The 18,179-nt window shown below is 37.9% G+C and overlaps 1 protein-coding gene across 2 annotated transcripts; it reads left to right on the top strand.

Moving 5' to 3' along the window:
- The first annotated feature begins 1,645 nt into the window (after positions 1 to 1,645).
- Positions 1,646 to 16,284, top strand: LOC135217361 (5-hydroxyisourate hydrolase-like). Of its 2 annotated transcripts, none has more exons than XM_064253203.1 (4): positions 1,646 to 1,783; positions 12,746 to 12,894; positions 13,695 to 13,830; positions 15,648 to 16,284. In XM_064253203.1, the coding sequence occupies exons 1-4, from the start codon at positions 1,688 to 1,690 to the stop codon at positions 15,735 to 15,737; spliced, it is 471 nt and encodes a 156-aa protein (XP_064109273.1). In that variant the 5' UTR covers positions 1,646 to 1,687; the 3' UTR covers positions 15,738 to 16,284. The 2 variants fall into 2 exon arrangements, with proteins under 2 accessions (XP_064109273.1, XP_064109271.1); XM_064253201.1 differs by having other exon boundaries at positions 1,654 to 1,804.
- Positions 16,285 to 18,179: the final 1,895 nt, after the last annotated feature.

Genomic DNA, 18,179 nt, shown 5'->3' with positions numbered 1-18,179 from the left:
CCCATTTTTTTAGTTCAAAGATTAGGCTAGCCATGTGCTGGCATGGGCTCTTGCTTCTAGAGTTGTACGAGATCAGCTCATGTGAAAATCGCTTGGTATAGGCCTAGAGGGGTAGCGCTCTATGATGAAGACTTATGAAATAAGAGTGAACTTGGAAAATACAGCGGGTATATTCACAGTTAGACATTAATTTCTGTTATTTTGCTACTGTCAAAAGCTTGTTATATTACGAGAGTTAATGAATTTGAAATATTGCACATAATAAGTGAGTTTACCCACAAGATCTCAGTTGTCTGATGTAGGCCTAAAAGCAGGTTCGTTATATAAATCACAAATACTGTATTATGTAAGCCGTCTAGTACCCCTTACGATAAATAAAATCTTTTATTTCACACAAAAGCATATAATTCAAACCTCCCAGATTATTTAAAAGCTCTCACTAGAAACTGGCGATATTAATTTTATGTAAATATCTCGAGGTCAAAATCCTTTTTAACTGTCATTCGACATTCTCTATATACAAACGGATTGCCCCTCGTCCATAGTTGCAAATCAATCACCGAATTAATTACCTTCAGTAGATGGGCGCGATCGTAATAGAACGATAGCTTCACGCTTAAGATGGCTAGGAAATCATAGACCAATATCCGAAAATGTTAAATGCTTCTTAGAATACGCTTTTCCCTATCATGTTGTTATTGTGCCGTTGTACGGCTCATTTTCGTGTCATAGGCAAAATAATATATATATGTGGTCAAATATCGTTTTATAAGAGATTTATTTTAATGTGTATTTTTTCTTATACCTCAGTGTATAATAAGCACACATAAATAAGAATGCAATAAAGTTTATTCGACTCCAATGTTCAAAGGAAGCCAGTGTCTAACTAGCTGCATAGTACAAGTACTGTATTTGTCTCTGTTACATTCTGGATACCAATAATCAGGTTACATAAGAATTATGTAACCTGATTATTGGTGTCCAGACAGCTGCATTACGTCAAAGAACTTTAAATTATATTTATCAAGTGAAATAAATCCAGTGTGTTTCTCTTGTCAAGTGGTTGACTTGGATACGAACTTTTTACATTTATAATTCTATTTTATTTACCATATAAAGTGATACAAGGAGTTAGAACCAGTTTCATGGATTGGCATCCATCCACCAGACACTGAGCACGTAAACCAAAACTTCGTTATAATAAACTGGCTTATTTTTTATTGATAAGAGTTTTCAATTTTGGAATATAAAAAGATGACTAACTAAGGATTACCCAATGCACAAGAAACCAATGAACAATGTCTGTAAAAATTTCTGTATCGTGTATAGAAAGCGGCCTGGTATATTTACGTTTTTATTTATCTTACGTACCCTGGGATAGATGCCGATTGTTCAGATACAAAAAGCTAGGAATTAATAATCCTAAACTTACTGATGCTGCAGAGGGAAGGATCTAGTTCACTATATTTCAGCCTCACTTATTCGCTATTATGTGCTGTTAAAAAAACATTACTTTGCATTCCATGATATCAAACAAATACAACATTTATTTACATTTTGGTAAACGATGCTGAGATGGTGACGACCAGTTTACGTCTGAACCAACGTCACAGGTGGCTGAACGCTGAAAGGTATTTTAGAAGGTAGGTAAGCTGCACCGTGTTCATAGGTATTTCAGATAGGTCAAATGGCTTTTCACACCGACCGCTTAGGTGTCTTGACCCGTCACTTGCACTGCAACAAGGCACTGAGCAATGGAAGGGATTCATTCGTACAGTTTGAGGTACAGGACTTGACCGAGGTCGTAAGTAGGCTTAATGTAAAAGTACTTTGTGGCGTTTTCAATAGGCCTACTCACGGGGTAGGATGTCACTGCCGATCACTTCGTGTCGATGAGGAAAATGCATTTAGGCTATGTAATGAATGTGATATTTTTCTAATAAAAGATAAAAAAAATTGTCTAGTGACGTAGAACTAGTAAAGGGTGGGATGCTGCAAGTACAATTGCAGAGACCTAGGCTAAAAATTAGGCTTTTGGGTGCAATATACTAGGTAGGTTTAGGCCCTACACACGAAGTTGCTGTGTAAAATGACGTAGATTTACCTACTAATGTGTGAATACAAACATGTTGATTTAAGTAGCCTGGGCGAAGGTCCGAACTTTTAAAGTTATCGGAGTGTAGGCCTAATGTTCGAGTTATTGGAGTGTAGGCCTAGACAGTTTTTGGGTTAACATTTAGGCCTATGAAATTTTGATCACTTGGGAAGGCTATACAACAAAACAAGGGTAATGCTGTGTTAAGGTATAGGAACTTACTGATGACTGTGCTGTTATTTAACGAAAAAATCATATCTTTCTAACTAGGCCTAATGAATCTCAACATTTAGTAATCTACTCTGAACATGGAGTACAGTACATTGTAAATATCTGATTTTATCAGTTAATGTAGGTATGAATTACTTTATCCATAAATTACAGGGTAGATCTAAGTAATTGTTACTGGGTAGATCTAAGTAACTGCTGCGCGTCGCATATTTCCTTGGAAATTGACTTATTCTATAGCATTTTGGTTACCTATTATGAATTAACTATTTTTTGTTGTTCAACTGTAATTAACCCCCCAGGGGTTAGTACTAAACATGGCAAAATACATTTGATCCCCCTCCCCCCATCCCTAGTGGCTTTCATATTCGCAGGACCGTTCCTTATAGTCCGTGCAGAGTTGTTCCTGAGAGATATCAATAACAGAAACTACTTTATCTATATATTACAGAACAATATATTCTTTAGTTTTAATATTAAATTTCACTCAAACATTAGGCCTATTTAAAAAATGTCAGATTATGCTGAAGGAACTTGACTTGTGGGATCAGGTATTGGCCTGTGTCCTATATAGTTTGAATATGCAACGGATAATGAGAGATGCACAGTGTTGCTTGTGGCATGACATGTTACCCAGAATTAATGCATGTTAAACTTTTTTTTTCTGTATGTTTAAGCATTATTGTTTGAAGCAGAATATCAAACCATGTGATTGTGCAAGCACTGACCACTGCATTGCATTAACATGTGCCTTAGCCTTGACTTCCACATTGATATTACCACTGTGACCTTAACCTAACCTAGCTATTCATAACTGAACCCAACACTACAGGTGATCCTAATGCATATAGGCATCATCTGCTGTGTAGGTAACATCATAAAACAATACATGAACAGAAAATATCAATCCTTAACATACTCAAAGTCTCTAAGTAATGCCATTTTATGTAAAAGGCATGATAGCTCTTTTCTGTTTTTTTTTATATATTAAATGTGCCCATGTATCAGAAAAATGAGAGGCAAAATACTCCTGAGACTTAAGGCTTGTCCACACTAAGAAACATTGTTTACAAAAGTTTGTGTTCCAGACCTCAGTTGTCAGCAGGAGACTTGTGGTGCAGTAGCCTCTGTATTCTACTTGGCTATTTTAATGCACTCGAGGAGGGATAAGAGAAACAAAAAGAGAGGGGTAATAAGGAAGTTTTAGAAAAAGGAATGTGTCATGCTGAATTGCATCTGGTGAAATTGAAAATAGATACATATATACACATATACAAAGTATACATACAGTAGTGCCTCAGGATACGAAATTAATCCGTTCTGAAGTGGCCTTCGTAACCTAATTTTTTCGTATCCCGAACTACGTTTTACATGTAAATTGCCTAATTCATTCCGAGACCTACAAAAACACCACAGTAAATTTTATAATAAAAGCCAAATTGACTAATAAACATTGAAATACAACAATTTGGACCATTCAATACCTAACATAACCTATACTGTACCTGTAAATAAAGTGTATTAGTGTACATGGTACAAGAAATACTGTACGTACATATGTAGTAAAATGTGGAACCTTACCTTTCGAGTGAGGCGATCTCCGAAAGTGGCGACAGAGGAGGAGGACAATGGCAGAAAACATTGAACACTTAACTTTACGAAACACATTAACAAGTGGCAGAAAACATTAAGACTAAACTTTACGAAACACATTAACAAATTAACAAATGGCAGAAAACATTAAAACTTAACTTTACAAAAAACTTAAAATTAATTTTTTTTTTTTCCTTTGATTTTTAATTTTTTTTTTTTTACTTTTTTATACTTTATGTTTTTTACAAAATTTCAATTTCTTCACCACTTTCAACTTTGTTTTTTCGTATCACTTGGATCTTCCTGTTTGCTTACTACTACTAAAGGCCTCTTTAAAAAATAACTATCCAAGGAAGATTGCTTCAGCCTACTTTTCACAATGTTCCTGAAACGACTTGGGCAAATGTCATCGAACTGTGTAAGCCTTTTCGGGGTGTCTCTTTTCTACAAATGATTGCAATTTATGAAAAGCAGCTAGAGCATCCTTAATTTCTGCCGTTGTCATAGGGTCCTCCTCCTGCTCCTCGCCGCTGCTAGAGAACTCTTCTTGAACGACATTATGTTGCATGGCCTCAAACTCCTTCAGGTCATCCGTCGTAAGCTCCTCTTGGTGCTCCTCGAGAAGGTCATTGATGTCGTCCTTGTTGATGACCAGCCCCATGGACTTGCAGAGTGCAACGATCTTGTCAAGATCTGGTTGTGAAAAAGTTTCAGGATTGTCAACTGTTTCTGAATCTGCATCAGCTTCGGCCACTTTAAATCCCTCGAAGTCTCGGGCGGATACGGCATTAGGCTAGAGTTTCCTCCACGAAGAATTCAAGGTTCGCCTCGAAACTTCCTGCCAAGCTTGATCGATGAGTCGGATGCATATCACAACATCGAAATGCTCCTTCCAAAATTCACGCAAGGTGAGGTTTGTGGTATCGGTGATGTCGAAACATCTCTTGAAAAGATGTTTTGTATACAGCTTCTTGAAGTTCGATATCACTTGCTGGTCCATTGGCTGGAGGAGAGGGGTGGTGTTAGGCGGAAGACAAAGAACCTTGATAAAAGAATACTCCGCTAGGATATCTTCCTCGAGGCCAGGAGGGTGAGCAGGGGCATTTTCCAACAACAGCAGACATTTCAGAGGGAGGCGCTTCTCTTCCAAGAATTTCTTCACTGTCGGACCAAAACACAGATTTACCCACTCGGTGAACAAAAGTCTCATTACCTAAGCTTTCGCATTAGCCCTCCACATCACTGGAAGCTTCTCCTTTAGCACTTTGTGGGCTTTGAAGGCTCGAGGAGTCTCAGAATGATACACAAGTATGGGCTTGACCTTACAATCCCCACTGGCGTTGGAACAAAGTGCAAGCGTAAGCCTGTCTTTCATAGGCTTATGCCCGGGTAGCTTCTTCTCTTCCTCCTTGATGTACACCAGATAACTCAGAATCAATCAATCAATCCGTGATGTACGTCCGAAGAGGCATTTTTTTTCCACAAAAGGCCAGTCTCGTCACAGTTGAAGACTTGTTGAGAACTGTAGCCTTCCTTGATCGTCATCTCGTTGAACGTCTTAATAAAGGCTTCGCACACTTTCGTGTCCGAGCTGGCAGCCTCCCCATGCCGCAACACCGAATGGATGCCAGTCCGTTTACGGAATTTATCAAACCACCCCCGAGAAGCCTTGAAGTCTGGGGTTGCCGTCGATGTCCCTTCTCCTCCGTTGTCTTCAGCCTGGGCAATCAGATCACCGAAAGTAGCGCTGGACTTCTGGTAGATTGCCGTCTCAGTTATCGTATCGCCAGCGATTTCTGTTTTTAATCCATACAAGAAGCAGCCTCTCCATCTCATCATGCACGTGACTCCTCTTGTTGGACAAAATAGTCACACCCTTGGAATGTGTAGCTGCTTTGATGGCTTCCTTCTGCTTAAGGGTGGTGCCTATCGTAAATGGATTTCGGCTGTATTCCTTAGCGATCACACTCGACCCCATGCCAGCTTCATACTTTTTAATGATCTCCATCTTTGTCTCCATAGAAAGCATTCTCTTCTTTCCATGAATTTCAGCAACATTCTTGGAACCCATGGCTAATTAAGTTAATTAAGTTCACACACAACACGATAAAGTATACAAGTAGAAAGCGAAATCACTAACATGAATTTACATTAACAAACGAAATATGTATATGTCAACGATTGAATTCCACGTGCGTACGATAACGCTGATGCGACGAAATGGTCGAAGGACGCCTTTACGTAGAGGGATGATGGGAAAGATGCTGACCAATAGTAGAGCAGGATCTTACGGTGGTGACTAGCATCAGGAACCAATGGGAGAGCGGGAGGATGGTGGCGAGTCTACTAAGTTGGCGGCGCGCGAGTTTTAAAATTGTTCTCAGTGGTCCGGGCGAATCTCGGACTTTACGGTACACCCTTTCGCAACCTGAATTATTTTTGTATACAGAAGCAAAAATTCTTCGTCTTTGCTTTCGTAACTTGGATTTTTCGTAAGTAGGGACTTTCGTATGTCGAGGTTCCACTGTATATACATACTACACATACATACATTGTACGTACATGTGTATATAATACATTATATATATTATGGATATACATAATATAGTACATATACGTACACACAAAAACACTAAATGTTTTCCATTCTGGATGGGAAACAAATATGTGGTAAAAAGTGTTTGCAAACTCTGTTTGCAAACAATATTTCCTGGTGGGGACAGGCCATTACGAGTAATGAGAGGCAAATTACTCTTGAGACTTGAGTCACAGGATAGGTATATCCATATTGGCTGAGGATTTGAAATGATGATTAGACAATGAAGTCTCTAGTGGTTAATTAAAACACTGCTATTGTTTGATTTAAATGATGTGTAAACTGGAGCTGGGTTCATACAACCAGTGCTTTTGTGACTGGTTAAACCTGAATATTACACGATCCAGTATGATGACGCTTGGGATACTTTTTACTTTGGAAAATGAGAGGAAGGTTTTCTGCTTAAAATTTCATAATTCTCATGGTAAAGCTCCTAAATATTTTCTCACTTTTCACTAACTGACATTCAGCTCTGCCATGGTTCTCATGTGTGAAGGCTGTTCTGATACTGAGTGGAATAAAATGACTGACCAGCCAAAAGCTATGTGCTTTGGGCCTAGAATGTATCAGTGGGCTTGAAATAATTCTGTTAATGTTCCTAAAAGGGTGAACTGTCATGCACATGGTTTCTGTGAGTGCAATGAAGAGAACTTTATTTTTTTATGGGTAAGAGTTGGCAACAGCTTTCAATTCTACACAGTTAAACTATGTTCATACCAGAAGGGCCAATTGAGAGGATAGTTTCCTCAGTTGACGGAGTGGGTGCGTGGGTTTGCAGTAGCACACTTAGCACAGCGGTCAACCAGGTGTGCAGCTGCAGGGAGGTCTGTGTGGAACTGGCTCCTTTTCTCCTATCTTCCTTCCTCTTCCAGTGGACAGAGGAACAGTGAATGAGCTGTCATGTGCTGGACGGGCATTCATTTAGGTGATCTAGATGACCGAGCATGAACGCAGGTGATCTAGATGACTGAGTGTCCTATCTATATTCTAGCTCCATTTGGATTAGTATATGTAAATCCTTCCTTCTCTCTAGCAAGGGGAGAGAGGGACTGACTATGAACAAACGGTAAGTTATTCTTAGCTTTATAACCTCCAACACTGGGTTCATTCAAACCTTTTCGAATCAAGGATATTACATTCCATTACTTTGAAATGACAGGAAGTCTGGCAACTGAACATCTCTCTTGTTCAATAAATAAGAGGTAAGGTCTCCTTCCTTTGCTCTTTCAAGACCAGGAAGAGAATACCCAGGTGAGCCAAACTACAAGTCAGTTCAGAGATTTACTCAGAATCCTCCCTCCAAAAGTTCATCTTCCATATGTAAAGACCAAGGGTTTGTATTTGTGTAGGAATAAATGACAAATTTTTAAAGTACTACTAATTTATATTTTTCCTAACATACAAACCTGAGGTCTACAAAAAAAAGGGCCTACCTCTTACCCCCTGTCATTCTCTTACCTGGGCCAAAAGGTAAACTGCTACAATTGAATGAAAACCAACATGTGGGCTGTGCTTCCACCCCTACCATCAATAGCTATTACAATAACCACCTTGCAAAAGTTTAACGGCTGGTTTCGAGCTTGCTGGATGTTAATGTAAAGACCCCAGGTTTGTATGTCAGGAAAAATACAAATTAATTTAAAACTTTATGTAGCGATGTGCCGAGTTTGTGTAATGCATAAGGGTAGGTTCCAGGTATGACTGGGCATCCTATTAAAGTCAGGTTTGGGAGGTTCGGTTAGGTTAGGTTAGACTCCTTGAAAGGCCACATAGGACCCGATACCTAGGTTAGGATAAGTTAGGATGCAACCTTGATAATGCAACTGACACTTATTTTGGCTTAAGGAAAGGGGTGTCCAGAGGGCTATAAACCCTTCCAGTCGGATGACCTACAGTTATAGATTAGACTGGGATGTGCACACAGAAGCTAGACAGCTCTTGGCCAACAATCTTACATTTAGTTACTAGTGCATTTGTCTGCATTATTATGGAGGATTTATCCAGTCATAGCAGCGTGGCTTCAACAAACACAGGGCGCTGTATTTCTTGCTGCAAACGGTTAAGTGTTAAACTTGTTTTTGATGGTTGTACAGTGTGTTCTCTAAGTGTAGGGGGTATGACTCCTTTGAGATTAACTGTGACCATTGTAGTGATTGGTCTGATTTGCAACGTCAGGAGTATGTCTTACATTCAAGTTAGTACTTACTAGGAGTACATAGTAGCAATGGTAAGATTAGAGGTAAGTATGTGACTTCAGATGTGCAGGATAGTGGTGAAGGCACTCCATCATTCATTTACATTGTTATGGGTTTGGCTAATCATGTTTATTCCAGACCCCCTAGTACTGTTTTTGGTTCGCTTATGAGTGATCCTGTTGGAACACAGTCAGCGCATTCAGTACGACAGCAATCCAAAGGTAGTGGGAGTGTTCTGACTGGAATGCATAGCAGACCCTTGGTCACTAGTGTCTCCCTTTCCCCTGATATTCAGCTGGATGGGGAGAGTGACATGGACCTTGAAGGGAAGATCTGTGTAGGCCTAGGTCAGGAGGTTAAGTTACTGAGAATTCATTTCAGGCTACACAATTGTATATGTTATGGGATGGACAAGCTTTTAGACCTGTAGCGGAATAATCGCCTATGCAGATTTTTGGATTCCACTGAGATAAATCAGGGTCTGGCTCATCTTGTATGCTTGAAGGTTGGGGGAATTATCCACCTAGACCAACCTTAATGTTACAGCCTTCGGCTGCTATTTCTTCATTAGTTGGAGAGGAAGAATTTCAGGAGGTGATTATTTCTGATGGGGAAGGGGATGATCTGGACTCAGGTCCTGCCTTACCAATTATTGTAGAGATTGCTGAGAATATTTCCAGTAAGAATTGCGATTCTGGGGATGGAGAGGCAGTGGGAATGTGTAGGGGCATGCAGTATTTTGTTATGGAATTTTTTCTTGAGGCTAGAGGTCTTTCGGTTCAGGTTAAACAGTGTTATTCAGGTCAGGCATCCAGGTTTGTTGGGGTAATGTCGGAGGAGGCATCACCTTTTTCCCTTCTGCAGTGGAAACTTCATGTGATTGTTAATGATAAAAGCAAATGCCAAGGTTTTAGAGGGTAAGCCAGCTATTTCCATCTCAGCTTTGACATCCAGGGAGAAATATTTTAGTTTCAGGTTCCCTATGTTTAGCTCAGACCTGGAATGAGAATATGGCTAATGTGTTATCTGCTTCTGGTAAGTCTTTGAAGGCTCTGGGGATGATTGTTCAAAGCTGGAAGGGGCCTTGGGTACTATGACGGAGATTGTTAATTCTTTAGTTTGGGTCTGGTCAGCAAAAAATGCCCTTGTTTCTATTCCTGTGCTTATTAATGACAACCTGTCACTATACTACCATCAAATGGTGAATAGTTTAAATACCTCCCTGATACAACTTATGTCCGAGATGCTTAACCTTAAGCTCTTAATTGCGGCTAGGCGTAGAGACTTTTATTTAGGACAAGCTCCTCCCACTCTTTCAGACCTAAACAAAAAGAAATTGAGAGCATTGTCCTTCTTGGGTGGGGTCTTTTTTATAAGGCAGTTCTTGAAAAAGCCCTAGATGATTCTAATTTTGAGGTCAAGAAGAGGCATGATCAGGCATTGCTTTCACCTGTAGTTAAGTAGAGTAAGAATAGGTGTATCATTCTCATTCACCATGGAAGGCCCAAGCTTCGGAGAAGACGAAGCGGGTTTTGCAGGACCAGTCTGGGGGCCCTTCTAAGAAATTTATGGAGGGAAATCTAAGGGTTTAGGTGTTGGTAGGGGTAATTCTTCTGCTTCTTTCAGTGGGCCATGGTATGCTTTGCTTGGTAGGGAGGCAAAATTTTGGGAAATAGGGCCATCTCCTTTGCAAGGAGCAATAGGTGGGTGGTTAGGAAAGTAGTATTGGAGAGTATGGGAATCCTTAGGAGTGGAACAATGGGTCATCGAAATTCTCAAAGAATGGTATATGGTTCCCTTGGAGTCAGTTCCACTGCTGTCAAATACCCCTATCTGATTCGACAGTTATTCTCCCTCTTCGACCAAAGGGAAAGCTCCAGAGGCAGGGATAAATGCCCTAGTAATGCAAGGAGCAGTGGAACCAGCTCCACTTCCATGGAAGGTTTACTATAGTCTGATGTTCTTTGTCAGGAACACAACAGGATTCTTCCACTATAACCAAAGGGAGAGCTCTAGAGGCCGAGATAAATTCCTTAGTAACGAAGGGAGCAGTGGAACCAGTTTCACGTCCAATAAAGGGTTATTACAGTCTGATGTTCATTGTCACAAAGGCAATGAGAGGTTGAAGACCTGTTATAAATCTAACTCATCTCAACAAGCATGTGCTCAGGACTTCATTCAAGATGGAGACACCCAGATCAGTTCTTCCTACAATCTGTCAGGACAACTGGATGTTCTCCATCATTCTCATGGATGCATTTTATCTTAGGTTTTGTTGAGACGGGAAGGTATGGCAGTTGTGGGTGATGTGCTTTAGCATCTCCAGAGCCCCTCAAGTATTTACTCGATTGATGGCCTCAGTGTCAGGTCTCCTTCACTCTTGAGGCTTTTGAATACTCAGGTACTTGGGCAACTGGCTAATTCCTGCGAGCAGCCTGAAAGAGGCTCTCCATGCGATGGTGATAGTTCTAAGTTTCTATTCACGGTTAGGTGAAACAATCATCTCAACAAGTCGGACCTCATTCTGAAGCAGGAAGCTATATATCTAGGAATAAGGATTCAGGCTATAATTTTGTAGGGTTTTCTGATACAGAAACGAATACGTAGTGGAGATAATTCTAACCTGCATAGGAGAGTTTTTGGGTCAGGAAAGTCCCCTGGTATCCCTGTGGCTTCATCTGTTTGGGTATTTGAATTAATTGATCGCAATAGTTCCCTTGGAGAGATGTTGGGTTTAGACACTGCAGCTTATGCTTCACAGGAAAAGGCAAGAAGACCAGAGGGTCAGAATTCCATGGGACTTTGGAGATATGGGAGAATCTTCAATGGTGAGTGATGGATTACTATCTCCTTCAAGGAGTCTCCCTAAGATCAAATTTCCCAGATCTAATGCTGTTGTGCAACACCTCGGATCAGGGCTAGGGAGCAGTAGTATGGAGGTCATTTGTTCCAGGGATATGGACAAAGGAGGATCAACTAAAGTCCATCAATTGGCAAGGGCTGAAGGCAGTCTAGCTTTGTCTTCATCACTTTCGCCGACAGCAGCAATATTATACTTGAGGAATGAAGTTGGCACCAAATTGCAGGCTCTAAATCAACTTGCTCAAGAGTCCTTCATTATTAGACAGAAGTCCATCAGGTCACACTGTCTCCTCAGTTTGTGATGGGGAGCAAGAACATAGTTGTAGATGCCCTCAGCAGATCAGATCAGATTATCAGCACAGTAGTTTAATATTTGTCAGAATTTAGGGCAAAAACTAAGACTGAATCCAAAACTGAGACTGAATTTCCAAGTCGTCTTCATATTACAATGATGACCGATGCTGATGTGGGATGTGATACTGTCTCCTTTGTTTGTAGAAAAGCATCTTTCCTCTAACAACTGATTGATTTGTCTCTTGAAAGGAGGGTTACAGTTGTTTTTTTATGTCAAATCTGTTTTGCAAGGTTTCAAGTACTTTTTCTCCTTGTACTTTTACAGAACATTAAGCTCTCTTTGAAAGAACATTATTTAGAGTCGGTCTGAGTCTTTAGTCTCAGAATAAACCAAATAAGCTTGTCAGCTATGATTCACAGAAAATAATGAGCCCTGGAGTATAATGGCTGAAGCAATCGCAATCCACATGAAAGTGTGGAGGGGCAGTACAGCACTGCCATATCTGCAATTCTGAGAATTTTGTAAGACAGATAGAAGGTATTTTTTGTACTATAAAGTGTGTGGCCGGGATAGGCACAAGGTATCCTTTGTCTTTAGGAATTAGCAAGTTGGTGAGGTTGGAAAGCTCCTACACTCTTAAATAGGTCTATTTATGAATAATGGGTTTCAATTAACAACTGCATATGTAGGGCAAAAGTTTGTATCTTCAAGATTTTTCAAAACTTTCATAATTAGTTTTTAAGAGTACATTTTACTGTTGAAGAAAAACTGTAGTTTACAGGTTTTACCGTCTTGTTTAATGCTTAGTACTACCCTGCTGTGAAAGATGGTTCATGTTTAACTTGACAATACAGGTAGTTTTCAAATATTTTACCTTCCAGGAAGTGTCCAAGGGAAGATCGAAGGTAGATATGGCAGGTAATCCAATCACATGTCATGTGCTAGACACAGCAACAGGGAAGCCAGCATCATCCATGAAGCTTTCATTGCATAAGCAGACTGATGCTGGATGGGAAGAATTGGTTAGTAAGTAAGTAAAATTACATTGATTTGCACTTTAAACACTGCCAACCTTTCCTAAGTAGTAAATGGATGTATGTACTGTATTATTTAATGCACTGTGGATATTTCAGTTTAAAAGGTTGAGGTATTTTGAATGCATGATAGGTGCTTGTTAATATTAGCAAGGTAAATATTGTAGCTGTGTTATCTTGAGAAGTATAAAATAATGGTACTAGTATACTACATTTTATCACAAATCTGGAAACAAATCTAAAGCAAAAATTATGCTGCATATCCATTCATATGATGAATCTTTCATATTATTCACTTCTGAAATAAGGAGCTTTTCTCTGTTTCTAGAACCATCTAATCAGTTTCTCATAAATAGAAGTCAGTTGATGCAGTTCATATTCTTGTACAGATAGTGTATTTTCTCTCATTCTTTGTTTAAAATGGCCAAATTGTGTTATGGGTCTATTAATGATTCTGTCTCATCATAAAAGCTTGGTATTTTAGAACTAATTTTAATGATTCATTACATCCAAACCATTGATTTACATTGCTGAAACAGGAGTAGTAACTTAATTATGTCCTCTACGTACTTGTGTTCATTTACATAATCATGTTTTTAGCCTTTGTGCTCACTCACCCCCTGCTTGTGCAGACATTAATTATACAGACCATATGTATAATTAGACTTACCTATATAATGTACTCAATAACAATTCTTTTGTCCAACAAAGAAAAAATATATTAAGAACTATAGTTTGATAACTAGCAAGTAATGCAGTATGAAGTAACAAGACCTCATAGTTCCATATCTTTCAGGGCTACAAACAGTGATGGGCGTGCTGGTCAGTTCCTTAGCCAGGAGGCTTTTACCAAAGGAGTATACAAGATGTTCTTTGATACTGCGGATTACTTTAAACAGCAGAATACAAAGGGTTTCTACCCATATGTAGAGGTGATTTTAATATTTTATGTTGTGAGTTGTAGGTCCTGTAGTCTCTAGGTTTAACAAACTGAATTAGGCAAAAGCGGGAAAAATCTGGAAGGTGATCAGTAAGCACTCAGTAAAACCTAACTCAACTGTGTCTTGCTAGTTATTTTTTGTTTGACTTCATATTCATTCTAGCAGAGTAACATGTTAAAAAAATGTCAAATGAGAGCAATACATAAGTTATCAACATCAGTTTTATGTCCAGGTATCAGTTTCTTAATCCAGTATGTCACCAAGATATCAAATTTGCCACCTTCAAGGTTTCCTCCTCCGTCATAACATGATCTTATCCCTTCCTCATTTTTTCACTTTTCTTGTATTTGTTTTTTTTTTAGCTTCTAGCATTATTGTGATAACAATAAAGCACTCTTGCAGATAGTACTTATTCATTTTGCTTTGTAGCCTCTGCCATTGTTGTGATAACAATATAGGACGTGTTTGGATTCTTGTTGACACCTAGTCTTTACTTTTTGTAGCCTTTGCCATTCTCATTATCGTGACAACAATACAGGACCTTTTTTTTTATCCTTGATACACACGTAGTCTTTACACGCACCTGTCACTCTATTTTGTCATCTTATATATTATACCAGAATAATGATTTATGTACCTTCTGCTTTTCAAAATCCCAAGTAATACTTCTTGGTACTCATGTCAAATACCTTCTCAAGATAGTTATATACGTATTCTCCTTTTTCTTGTGATACTTCTTCTGTAGTTGCCTCATTATAAAAAGAGCACCTCTCGTTGATTTCCACAGCTAGAAACCAAACCATCAATTGTTAGATTAAACTATTTTTCCTCAAACTTTCCTGTAGCACCTCACACTAGCACTAGGTTGCTCAAGCAGGTTTCCTGTTCTGTATGTTTTCCTTTGTATATGCTGTTGTAATACAGTATGTAATCTTTTCCTTACTCATCTCATCCTGTCTCCTTTTGCTATTGAATATATATTCTGGTCAGTTCTTCAATAATGACTGGTTCTTTACCTGTCTTGAACAACACACATTTGCCTGATAAAGTTTTATGAAGTACACTACTGCTGTTTTCATTCCATTCTTTTTATTAAACTTCATTTTACCATTTTCATCATTTGTCTACTTGCCATGTTTTATATTTTTCTGCTTTCTAGTCCTTCCTCATATGCTAAAGATTTTCTTTCATATTTGCACTCCTCTGGTGAAATGAGACTGTCCTTCACAAATGGTTTATGGCCCGTCTCCTTTCCCAAGTTGTCTTCTGCACACCTAGATTTCACCTCTCTTTCTCCCTGATTTCAAAGCACCAACTTCTGGGCTTTATATGCCTTCCAGTGGTTTCCACTGTTCGCATATAATTCTCATTTTGCTAGCATTTCTATTCAAAATAATTTCAGATTTGATTTCTCATTTTCCATTTCCTCTCTCTTTCACATAACTTAGCCCTTTGCAACCTTACTAATGGAGAAATAACTTTCTTCTGTTATAAAGCCCTAGGTTACAAGTCCCTTGAAATTCAGGGCTTCAGGTTCTTAGATTTGACCAGAGTGAAATTTTCGTAAAGTTGGTGGGATATTTTATAGAGCTTTGTGGCAATTTGCATAAACCAGAGGTAACTCACATATACTACTACAAAATTTACAAAAATCTAAGAAAAATGTTTTAGCAGGCCATAATTACATGAAACTAAATATACATCTCAGTCTGTTTTACCAAGGAACTACAGTACATACTGCATACAAAAATTAATTATGAATGAAATCTATTAAAAATAACTTATCTTTTGTGGTTTTGATTTTGCAGATTGTCTTTGAAATTGAGCAGCCAGCTGAGCATTACCATATACCGCTTCTCTTAAGTCCTTATGGCTACAGTACCTATAGGGGTAGCTGAAGAGTTGGCTATATTTTTGTGATAGCAGTGAATGTTTCCTTAGTGGCAAAAACTGTTTGACTGTGAGGAAACATAATTGGTACATTTTGCTGAATAATTGTGCTTCCAAGTTAAATGTGATGTATGATGAACCCTTTTTATTTTTAAAAGATGACTACTTGATGACATGATTGTAATCCATTTTATTTTTTATAGTTGTATACTGTATTTTTATAACTGTATACCACATCTGAAATAATCTTGTGAAGAGAGGTGAGGCTGTTTGGTTGAACATTTCAATTGTGATAGCATTTGATATGCCTATTACTAATGGAAAAAAAAATGTTAATGTTGTAGGGTGTGTTAAATATTTTAGAAAATATGTTTGTAACTCTAATCTTCTGTGTAACATTGTTTACATGCTCAACAGGTTAACTTATATTATAGATGGGTTATTACTCATACGGTACTTCAAAACAGTTTCATTAGGAGAAAATATTATGTATATTAGAAAACATAACCAGAGTACACTGAATTATTAACTGAAATAAATAATGATAAAAGGGTGTTTTAATGTTTTCAGTGAAATACACACCTAAGTTCAATTACACAGAATAACACCTTGAGTTTATATTACGTGTCATAACATAAGTTTGTATTACTGTATTCTCAATTGGCTGGCTATCAATCACAAAGAAAATACAGGGAGAAAGGAATTTTACAGTCTTAACTTATTTTACATATACAGGCAGTCCCCGGGTTACGACGGTCTCGGCTTACGACGTTCCGAGGTTACGACGCTTTTCAATTATAATCATAAGACATTATTTCCAGGGTTACGACGCCTACAACGCTCATCTGGCAGATGAAATATGACACTAAAAATGCAAAATAATCTATATTTGAAGGTTTTTTTGATGAAAAATACCATAAGAATGCAGTTTACATAGTTTTCATTGTGACCAAAGCATTAAAAGTAAGGTTTTCTTAGGATTTTTGACGATGTTCCGGCTTACGACGATTTTCGGCTTACGACGCGTCTCAAGAACGGAACACCCGTCGTAACCCGGGGACTGCCTGTATATATATATATATATATATTTATATATATATATATAGATATATATATATTTATATTATTTATATATATATATATATATATATATATATATATATATATATTATATATATATATATATATATATATATATATAATATATATATATCGGTAGTACCTCGAGATACGAAAGGCTCTACTTACGAAAAACTCGAGATACGAAACCCAATGCGAAAAATTTTACTGCTCTATATACGAAAAGTTTTCAAGATACGAAAGGTTGTTGCTGTAAAGTCCCAAGATTCGCCCGGACCACCGAGAACAATTTTAAAACTCCCGCGCCGCCAACTGAGTAAACTCGCCACCATCCTCCCGCTCTCCCATTGGTTCCTGATGCTAGTCACCCCACCCCCAGGTAAGGTCCTGCTCTCCATTGGTCAGCATCTAACCCTTGTGCTTTAAGTATTCTATTGGTAAAAGGATGCTGTAAATTGAAAAACTTATTCATGCAATACATTTAATAAAAAAAAAACATCAGGTAAAGATAGAATAAAGAATAGAAATGAATGGTTATTATAGTGTTTGGTAGTTTCAGTAGTTGAAGAGAGATAATGAAAATTTATGGCTTACTGTGTAAAGTGATTGCTTGTCAATCGTTCGATACTCATAAGTGCAGGATGTAAACAGACGTTTGGAAGCTTTTTTTATTTTTTTATTATAGTTAATGGTTACTTAATAATTATTTGAAATGAGTACATGCTATACATTTAATAAAAAAAATTGTGAATTAGATATCATAAAATATAAAATAAATCAGACTGCCAACAAATACGTATTTTTTAGAATTCTTCTTGTTTTATTATTACGTTACGTATATGTGTGTTTCATTATAGCTGTCAGTAACTCGGTATCTCCATTAGGTAAAGATAGAATAAAGAATAGAAATGAATGGTTATTATACTGTTTGGTAGTTTCATTAGTTGAAGAGAGATACTAATGACAATTTATGGCTTACTGTGTGCTAGGAAAAATGATTACTTGGCGCTCGTTCGATACTCGTAAGACGGGTAAGAGCTGAATGTAAACAATCGATTGGAAGGTTTGTTTTTTGTTTGTTTGTGTATTATAGTTAATGATTAATTAATAATTATTTGAAATGAGTACTACATACTGATTATTTATACATTTTATTGGCATATTCTAAGCTAGCTCTTAGGTTTAGATGTCAGAATCATAGACTAGGCTACAGTAGCAACCGCTAACATAGGCTAGGCTTATTGCTAAGGGACATATGCTAAAGTCCTAATATATGCAGTAAAAATGGGGTTGAACATTACATGCAGTTGAATATTACTCAAGTATGTACAGTATTTTACCTTTTTGGAGTCATGTTTCTTCCGTCGCAA

This window comes from Macrobrachium nipponense, chromosome 7 (assembly GCF_015104395.2).
Source record: "Macrobrachium nipponense isolate FS-2020 chromosome 7, ASM1510439v2, whole genome shotgun sequence".
Classification (NCBI taxonomy): Eukaryota; Metazoa; Arthropoda; class Malacostraca; order Decapoda; family Palaemonidae; genus Macrobrachium; species Macrobrachium nipponense.
The sequence above is the reverse complement of the archived record's forward strand: the minus strand, read 5'-3'. Positions and strand labels throughout refer to the sequence as shown.